Source organism: Mus pahari, chromosome 8 (genome assembly GCF_900095145.1).
Source record: "Mus pahari chromosome 8, PAHARI_EIJ_v1.1, whole genome shotgun sequence".
NCBI lineage: Eukaryota > Metazoa > Chordata > Mammalia > Rodentia > Muridae > Mus > Mus pahari.
The window spans coordinates 108,582,618-108,592,887 of NC_034597.1; the positions used below are offsets into that span (position 1 = coordinate 108,582,618).

The 10,270-nt window shown below is 44.3% G+C and overlaps 1 protein-coding gene across 23 annotated transcripts in view; it reads right to left on the reverse strand.

The window, feature by feature from the left end:
• Dock9 (dedicator of cytokinesis 9) overlaps window positions 1-10,270 on the reverse strand; it is a 258,321-nt gene that overhangs the window by 54,240 nt on the left and 193,811 nt on the right. For 20 of the 23 annotated variants that reach the window (XM_021203261.1, XM_021203262.2, XM_029541772.1 and 17 more), the window contains exons 33-36: window positions 9,674-9,791; window positions 4,212-4,345; window positions 2,224-2,338; window positions 453-519 (exon numbers count right to left, since the gene is read on the reverse strand). In XM_021203261.1, the coding sequence (XP_021058920.1) occupies window positions 453-519; window positions 2,224-2,338; window positions 4,212-4,345; window positions 9,674-9,791 (434 nt within the window). The remainder of the gene's footprint in view (window positions 1-452; window positions 520-2,223; window positions 2,339-4,211; window positions 4,346-9,673; window positions 9,792-10,270) is intronic. The other 3 variants (XM_021203260.2, XM_021203258.1, XM_029541769.1) reach the window with 1 other exon arrangement.

Here is a 10,270-nt window from a genome sequence, read left to right on the forward strand (position 1 = left end):
AAAAAAAAAACAAAAAAAAAACAAAAAAACAAAAACAAAATAAAACAAAACAAAAAACAAAACAAAAAAACAAATTCTGAATTTGAAAAATTATCTTCCCTCAGCAATTTTAGAAAAAAAATGCTATGGGTTCGTGTTTCTAAAAATAATGAGCTTAAAAGAAATGAGAAGCTTATTCTGAAGAGATAAAACAGGTTCTAGATTTAACTTAGAAAAACAGTAGCCACCAGCACAGTGAATGCATTTTGTACAGTTTTGCTGAAGTGGCTGAGCCAGGGAGGTATCTCAGCAGCCACAGGCAATTATTTACAATATATTAAGGCTGGCTGCTGCTGACTGACTCATGAAGGAAACTGTGCCATGCACTGTACTCCTGCCCCGAGGATACAGTGTGCTTCCCACCTCCTAGCTAGAAAGACAAAAAGGAGACAGGCAATGATAAAATCACTCACTCAGATATTGTAAAGAAATCCATCAATTCAGCAGTTGAAGCTTTGTTCCAGTATGTAAACAGGGCATCTAAAAATAAGCATTTATTTGGTCAGCATCACAATAAACATTATACACATTATAGATGACCATGTATTATGATGAGGGGATAGACCCCAGAGTGTAGGTCTCCATTGCTGCCTGTTTTATATCTGACCAAAAGGTGAACCATGCCAGCAGGTTCTCCTGCATAACACAGGACAGGCTTATTCAAGTCAAAGAACATTTGAACTCCAGAACTCAGGTCCTCTGCAAGAACAGTGCATGCTCTAACAGCTGATCCTCTCTCTGGGCCCTGCCTTCCAGTTGTAAAAGAATATACAGATTGGATCTACTCAGTTGTTCCCAAGCTGCAGAGTACTCTCCATGGTGTACCAAAATGAAACGAACCGATTTCTATTCATAGGCATACAGCTCTGTTTTTCTTTCTAAGCTTGTTCTATAATAAGCATGCTTTGCTAAAATCCTGTCACACGGGTTACATCTATAGGAGAAATTCTTGAAAGATACGGGATACTAAATGCTAACCACATCTGAATCTCTATGTGAGCCCTCAGCTTTTACTGTATAAAAAGTAGTCTCATTTGATATGTGAACACCAGGTCCTTTTTACATAAAGCTGAAAACCAGGTAAAGAGATTTCCTTCCAGGAAAATGTCTGACTCCCTGGGGCCTGAGATGAGGAGAGAGGCCATGGGCTGTGGGTTTGTACTTTGTACTCTGTCACACTTGTCAGGAGTGGGGACGGAGAGGGAAGAAGCTGTGCCAGGTTGTGCTTCAGAGAAGCCGTCCCAATTTCACAGGAATGTGGTCATGCCATCCTCACTCTGATCCCATGCAGAGCACTGGAGTTCTCATTTAGGGATGTAGCACCAGACGCGCAGGGAAGCTAAGTACGTCTCCCAGCTCCCGAAATAAAGAGTCATGGCTGAAGCAGGCTGCATCCAAGTGGAAATGGTTCTCAGGGGCAGGTTCTCTGACTCACTGACTAACAGTGAGGGTGTAAGCTTCTTTCTGCCTGGAGAGTTCTGAGCTCAGATACTGCCAGCCTATACCAGGCAGAATGGCCAGCAGTGTCCCTGTTAGTCCTGGCTCCGGATGCAGGCGACTAAGGAAGGAGAGAGCCTGAGGGAGCACGGGTACTCATTAAAGTGTAAAAGTAAAAGGCAAAGGAGGCCAGAGTGTTGTATGACTGGCTCCATTGTTTCTCTGGTAAACTCCCTTCTCGGGGCATCTTCCCAGTTGCCAATACACCACACACAAAACCAAGACTACGTAGCTATCTAGGGTTGACTGTGGAAATGTTTAAAGAAAATATGGAGAATATTTTTGTGACCTTGGACTTGTAGAATGAGGCACCTCTAGAAGCCCTGGTTTCAGTCTTTGTCACAGCATAAATGGGAAGCAGGTGTGGTAGCCAGTGCCTCACCCAGGGCTCTGGAGGTGGAGGCAGGAGGATCTAAAGTTCAGGGTCACTCTCAGCTGCAAAGGTCCAGCGTGGGCTGTGTGAAACACTATTAAAAAGAAATCCCAGTTCCACTGTAGAAAGTATTTGCTGGGATAAAGGTAATTCTCCACACCAAGGTTTCTATTCCTACTGCATTTAGCAAATTAATACACATTTTAAAACAAGGAAGAAATTCTCTTAAATATTTGAAATTTTCAACTAAGCCACTAAAATAAGTTGTTATTCAAGCAATGAAAACCAAACATCTGTGTTTTAACCCTACGCACCGTCAGACATGCTTTTCAGCACGTAGAGGAAACACATCAGCAGGCTCCTGATCTCAGACTGGTCCAGTTTGTCACAGCGAACCACAGAATTTCCCAGCATGCCACTCTGCTGCTGCTGGAAGGGAATGCAGGTAAGTTTTCTACTCCACAACGCACAACTCATCTCCCTTCAAGGAGAAAAAGAGTCTTTAACTTTGAGTCAGATCACACAACTGCAAAGAGAGGTAGTCCACGGCACAAGTTCACAAAGATGCCCCTTACCGGGGTGTGACACACAACTGTTGCTGCCTCCTGCTAACCTGGCACCTCCGTCCTGTCCCAAAGGGACAAGCCAGAAGGCACAAACCTTTCTCACCGGAGGAGCAGTTATCATTATGTCAAAGGGTAAAAAACAACTTCTTTAAAATCTCATGCAAAAGAAAGCAAGCACGTGCATGAGGGTCCGTTGTGGGAGGGAGGACTCCAAAGGTGCCACACAACACCAAGGTGAGCCCGAGGAGCGGGCTGTCACTCAGGGCACAGACTGGATGTGGCGCTGTGGGCACAGATGGAGAAACACCTGAGAGGAACACTTCAGCACAGCACAGCACCGCCAGTCACCCCAAACTGCGGAGGGCCTCCATCATCAGCTCCGCCTGACTGCAGGATTGGAGAGCCTGGGCTGAGGACGGGGCAGAAGGCGCTTTTACCACTAGGAAGTAGCAGGTTCATATCGGAAGAACCGAATAAAAATCTCAGCTCCGGTGAAACACGCACTAGATTTGAAATATTTTTGATTTAAATCAAGAACTTTCTTTACTTTCTTTTTTGCCAATTAAAAAGTGGAAAAAATCATAGGAAAAAAAAGGTGTTGGTGGTCAATTAAAAAAAATATATATATACATACAACTAATAAGATGTGTGATGGTTTTTATTTGAGAAATATAGGAGTCATTAGTGGTAAAAGGCTAGAGGTCAACCAGGAAGCCTTCAAACTGAGTCAAGAGGTGATAAGAGAACTCAGTACTTCTTGTGGGGAGAGCACGGGCGCAACAAGTAACGTTTCCTCTGGCAGAGGTGGGACTGTGAGAAGGGAGAAATCCACAGTGACCCGGTGTCTCCTGGCTGGTGGGCTGCTCCCTTCCTCCTCAGCACTGCGCACCACGCAGGCGGAGTGCCTCCGGAGCAGCTTGTCCCTCTACACGTGGAGGCATGTTGGGGGTCAAGGGAGAAGTCAACACATCATGACAGACCCAGGCTGAGATGGTCGCAACTCATACAGTGTGCCTAAAGACAACCGTGACAGTGCCAGTCACAGAAAACCTGATGCTGAGGTAGAGGAAGGATGTTCTGCAAATGAGGCACACTCCCCTAAATGGATCGCTTGTTTATTGGCAGAAAGCTCTCTTATAATTCAAAGTAACAGGGATACAGAGCCCCAAGAGATACAACTCTACCAGGGTTCCACGTTATTATCAACCTTTACCTTTTCTTACAAAGTTACAGATAGACTGAAGCTACAGTAATAGAAAACAGAGAATAGAAAAGATTTAAAAAGAAGAAGAAAGAGTGTTTAGGGGTAGATACAGCCAACCAGAGTGGGTCAGCCATGGCTCGGGTAAGATCGATCCATCTGCTTTGCTGGCCTTGGACCCAAAAGACACAAAGACTCTAAAAGATGCCAGAATCATTTGCTCCCACCTGCTTCACGTAAACACTGTCTGGATCTGAGACCCTAGAAATGAGATCGGAATTTGAAGGGACTCCATGGATACGGGAGCTCCAGGATGCATGCCTACCTGACATGCAGAAGGTTCTGCTTTCATTACCAGCAGTGCACTAACACACAGAGACAATGATTGAGACACAATCCTAGCAGAAGCCCTCTCATCTACCTCATTTAAAAACACACAGAAGGTCACATGTAGTAAACTGCAGAATGTAAAACAGTTTACACTGGCTACCTCCATTAGAGATCAAAAACCCTGTTTTAAGTGAAAAGAAATCACCTTATCCAGAGAGTTGCTCTTCTCGGGGTTCCTGTCTGCAAGGCTGTTCCCTGAGTCCGTGCTGATGAGAGAGCCTCTCGAGTCGGCATTTCTCACGCTGTTTATGTTGGGGGTTGAGGCTGTATACGGAGAAGCTGAGAGGAAATTAAAGCAAGACCGAGTTTTTGTTAGACAGCACAAAATAAAAATAAATACTAAATTTTAAGAGGAAGTGTTTTTGTGGACATCAATTTTTTATTAGGTCACATGGCTCAAGAGTTGTATTCAACTATTTTGCCTTTTTTTATTTTATGTGTAAGTTTGCTACACACACACACACACACACACACATGCATATATGTATAAATATATGATTGTATGGTACACACTGAACCATGTGTGTGCAGTGTCTGTGGAGGCCAGAAGGTGTTAGATGCCCTGGAACTAGAGTTACATGTTTGTGAGTTGACAAGTGGGTGCTGGGAACTGAACCTGGGTCCTCTGCAAGAGCAGCAAATGCTTTGACCACTGATCCAGCTCTCCAGTCTCTCATTACATCACCCTTTCAAGAACCAGGTGATTATGGGAGACATCAAAATGACATTTCTTATGAAACATAGTTAATCCACTTACTGGAGCTATCTTTGTTCAGACTTGTATTATGTTATACATTATTGTAGAATATATTTTTTCATTACTTCATATATCATATTTATATTATTATAACATACATTATTGTAGTATACATTGTTTCAGAATAGAATTCAAGAAGAAAAAAGGATAAATCCATCTCAAACAGTTAAGCAAAAAAGGAAACTAAACTATATCATAAGCCTATAGTATACAACCTGTATGGCAAACTGCCCCTAGATATTCCCAGAAGTGTGACAAGACATTCTAAAAATCTAAGGACCCAGGGTGACACCTGGCTCTGGCTGGGAACTGCATTTCTACAGAGGAACTGTTTTGGTATTTTGCTGTGATAAAAAGCAAGTGAAGTGAAACAGGAAGTGAAGACCAGAAGTCCAAATATAGAGGCTGAGCATCCATCCACCAAGCATGAGCAACCCATAACTAACAGCCTGAAGCCACAGATGCAAGAATTTCCCAGTCACTTAGCATATTGTCTGTGAAAGGCCTATTAAGTTGCTGGGGTATTAAGTATTATTTGTTTTTAAAGGCCTGTAACAACAGAACTGTAAACAGACAAGTCAATTCTGATAAACAAGGTTATTAGTTTTGATTTGGAGATATCATAAAAGATTATTATGACAGTTAGACCCACCCTTAATCTGTAAACTGAAAGTATCTGGCTGTGTGTGTTCCAAGAGGAAGGAAGGGACTCTCACTGGGAAACAACATTTTGACATGTGTGGAACAACATTATTTGAAGGTAGAAACTAGCCTCCAGCTTTGAACTATGGAGACTTTCTTAAAGTAATGAACTGGCTTCCTGCTTAGATAAGAAATTTCTTAGTTAAAGAAATTTCACTCTAAAAATGACTCTTTGGACTTGGCAGCCTGTGAACCAACAGACCGTCAGCAGGAAGGCCAGGCTCTGCAGTCAGTGTTAGAAGAGACCCAACCCACAACAGGACACTGTAGATTTCAGTATGAAACTGGGCTCTGTACAAAGACTAGGACACTTCTACATAGGACAGATGGACAGATGAATGGATGGGCAGATGGATGGATGGAGAGACAGGTGGATGGACAGATAGAACAAGCCACTTCTGTTTTTCTACGTCTCTTAGCTGTCTAACTTTTAAATTTCATGGCTAATGCTACTCTCAGACAACCTGGAGATGGCGTTTAATTATCTTGATTAAAGATATGTGATGTGCATGTGAATCCTTCTCCCACCCAAGCATTTCACTGTCACAGGGAAGGGTGACAGTTTTCTAAAGGGAGAGAAGAGAAGTGCATGCTAGGGCCCCATGGTAAGGATGATTCTCTTAAAGCCACCTTAGCTCAGAGTGGAAGCAGGGCACGAAAATCAGGCAAAAGGGGTCAAGAAATGGCCATTATACCCACCACTCTCAGACTTTCAAACCAATTCCAAACTGTACTCTTAATTTAAGGCAAACAAACACAAATGCAGTAACTCAAACTCCACATGCTCATTTGTTCTCAGAATGTGTGTTGTGCTGTTGCTGAGGGAAAGGCTCTATTTAAAAATACTTCCAAGTGTTTCTTAAAAACTTTTGGTTGTTTTTTGAGACAGCATTTCTCTGTCCTGGAACTCACTCTGTAGACCAGGCTGGCCTCCAACTCAAGAGATCCACCTGCCTCTGCCTTCTTACTGCTGGGATTAAAGGTGTGCACCACCATTGCCCGACTTTAAAAACTATTCTTATTACTGTACTTTTATTTCATAAATTAACACACTGATGGGTATCATAGGGTCACTTTCACAGGTAATGGCTTCAAAAACTAGGTGTTTGTGTGTGTGTGTGTATGTGTGTGTGTGTGTGTGTGTGTGTGTAGCTGCTTTGCCTACCACATATACACATGCTGGCATGTGTACCTGTAGAGAGGCCAGAAGTGGGCATCAGATCCTTTGGAACTGAAGTTATAGACAGTCAACAGTGCCAGGAAGGGAGCCTGCAAGAGCAGAAGTGCTCCTAATCACTGAGCTGCCTCTCCAGCCCACATGGAATGCATGTTAAAGACCTAAAGGACACATGAATGAAACATTTTGTTTGTTTGTTTGTTTCTTTGTTTTGTTTTTTCGAGACAGGGTTTCTCTGTGCAGCCCTGGCTGTCCTGGAACTCACTTTGTAGACCAGGCTGGCCTCGAACTCAGAAATTCGCCTGCCTCTGCCTCCCGAGTGCTGGGATTAAAGGCGTGCGCCACCATGCGAATGAAACAGTTTTGTCTCATCTCACTTTCACTTTTTCCAACAGCTCACTATGGAACAGGTGGGAGGGGAGTTCTGTAACTAAGAGGGGTTGTCCTCTAAAGCACATGGGATCTAGAGAGCTTTTTATCCAGGAACAGTTCTAGACATTCTCATTTGCATGCTCTGAAGAGGTTTGAGGGACTTGTTCTCAGGATGGCTGGCCATGTGACTTCTTCACATTTGCCTGGAAGCATCAGCTGCAGCCCCTAAGTCACCCCGAGGGTCCCTGAGGAGTAGCAGCTACTGTAGCATCCGGAACAAAACTAATCCTACAGAACCTGGTTCCCGGATGGGGCTTCCCTGGAAGATGTTTCTAAGAACAAGGATCGGTACTGTGAGATGGGAGTACATAGAGACAGAGTCAAGTGTAAAGAAGCCTGCTGTAGCTTCTGCAAATGTGGGTTCGGGTCTGGAAAATCGATAATGAGAGAAAAGTGACCAGATCAGTCCCAAGTCCCTTTCATGACTGCACCACATACACACAGCAGTGCAAGTCCCTCACTGCCATTTGAATCCTAACACCGAATTCTGAATAAGAGGATCAAATGAGCAAACTGCTCCACTGCTGTGTCTTGATCACTTCCACAGTCTACAATGTCCCCTTGTGGAACTGTGAGTACTGGCCAGAGAGGACAGAGCAGTAAGATTGTGCTCAAACACATTGGTGGGCTTGTGGACTCATTTGGCTTTGAGAGTGAGTTACGAAGCAAGGATGCACAACACAGTTGAGTTCCATCAATGGTAGCACGTATTTTCCATGGCAATCACCCTGCTTCTCATGTCCTGCTCCCACAGTGACAGCTTACGGATAAGGACACACAGGCTGCAAGGCTGACACTCAGCAGGGACAACCAGGCACTGGTGGAGCCCAGATGCAAAGCCACACCTGTCTGAGCCAAGCTAGTGCAAGAACCTCGGCAGCGAACACAGTAAAGGCCGTCTCCCTACTCACAGCGGTGGCTTAGCACCTGTGCAGAGCAGGCCAGGCCAGAAACATGTGTGCAGGCCCCAGAAGGGAGGAAACTGCCCACAACAGCCAATATTTATGGGACATTTTATATATATGAGGGCATATAACCATGAAAATTATGCATAAAAACAAACGGGCTTCCAGACTAGTACTGATGGTGTGGAGTAAATCTAGACGCTGCATGGGCTCTCCAGTCAGTCTACTCTTGTTTCAATGTCTTCTCTGAAATGCCACATTAACACCAGAGAAGGGAAGAACATAGATTCAGGAACATGGTTTAATCCTGTGGATTCAGTAGATAAAAGTGAAGTGGAAACTTCTAGTGTCTTTGGAAAATTAGTTATGTCAAATGATCCTTTGCTGGGGTACAAGGATGTCTTGCTAAAGCAGACACCTGAAAGAATGTTTTCCTGAAGCAGACACAGGTGAAAGGATGTTTGGATATAGCAAACATGTGAAAATACCTGTGATAAAGGAATATAAACGTGACCCCACAGACAGTGGGAGTCGAGCACTGAACATTGGTTTGGTTTGCTCCGCCTTGGTATTCAGGCTTCACCTTACGAAGCTTTGTTAAGCTCAACCTGTGACAATGACGACACCACTGGGAGAAACTCGCAAAGAATGGATGGTGAGCGAGACTGGTGAATTCTTCAGGATTGAACTACAGCTGCTGGTTCCTGCCTGGTGTCTGCCTGCCTAGAGGACTGGTCTGCAGCTGCTGAATCATATTTGGTATTTGCTATGGGACTGAACTGCTGCCAAAGAAGATGGAGCTTGCCCCCAAAGAACAAATGCTGAATAGGTCAACTTCCCTCATATCCTAATAACTTTTCTCTTCTACTACCTCTGCTGGATGGTGGGCTAGAAGAGAGGTTGCAAAGAAATTTAAGCCTACAGAAAAGGCACCACTTTTTCTGATCCATGAATTTGTAGCATCAGTGGGTGGTATAACCACTAGCCACAGTAGAATGCTTCATATTCGAAGTGTGGTTAGCAGAGGGGAGCAGAGAGGACCAAACTGAGAGCCCCCTATTAAAATCCTTTGATTACATCTGTGAGTGTGTGCATATGTATGGCGCCCTGTGTATCATCGTCTTTTTAAAGCTGCAGCTTAATTAGTGAGAATGTAAATAGGTGCATTTCCCCTCAGAGAGACGTCTCTAGTTGAGTCTTGATTTATGCCATCTGTTTTCTTTCCCATAGGGCTGTTTTTCATGGGGGTGGGGTGGGGGAAGAACAGAAGATCTCTGAAAAATGATTTCTAGGATTGAATTCCAGCCACAAACTGTTACCTCCTTCAGAATTATGAACAAGACTGTCACATCTCACCTAGGTTCCATTATTACATGCAAATCCCCACTCACCCCAATACCTGCGGATCGCCTGCTTCCAAAAGCGTAATGAAAATCGAAGATTTAAAGCCAATCGACTGAGGAAGTCTCACAAGACTCCTGATTACAGTGCATGAACCATTTCACTTGTGAAATACCACACCAAAAGAATATTTAGGGCAGAAGGTCCAAGTCCTAATTCACCATTAACGACATGTGAGAGTAAAGACAGTTTGAGTGACATAGGACAGGGCTGGTAAGAGAAAGGAGCATTACCAATGCCAGAGATGGCACCCAAGAGGTCTTTGTGCAGACTGTGGTCAAGTGTGTTTCCCTTCTGTGGAGTCATGAGTGGATTCCCGGCAGGCACAGCCAGGGTTTCATCCTTCACGATCTGCCAAGGGGAAGAGAAGGAATTATTAAGAGACGGCTAAACGAGCCTTGTGAACTGATCTTGAAACATGAAGGCAAACAGTGAAGGGAAGCTATATAACAGCTAGATGTGTTCAGCATGTGGAGTGGGTGAGCTGGTGCATAGGGCATATGAGGGATGAGTTGGCAGAGGGATCAGAGAAGGAGAGGGTGGAGGAGGCCATGGATGCCGCCTCCCCTCCTGCAGAGGAAGGAGCCCCTTCCTTTTCTAACTGCAGTAACAGGATTTCCTGTCCTCGTAAGAGGTGTCAGCTATGTCTCTGGAAGCTCAGGTGGGGACTCCCTGTCAGGGGAGAAACTGTATTAATCTTAAAGTTGTATGCACATTAAAGCAAGACCTTCTGTTCATTCTCCTCAGCACTGGAACAGGACAAGGAGGTCACGTGCTGCCATGCATTAGTCTGCTCCGAGGACACATGGAGGACACACATGGAGGACACA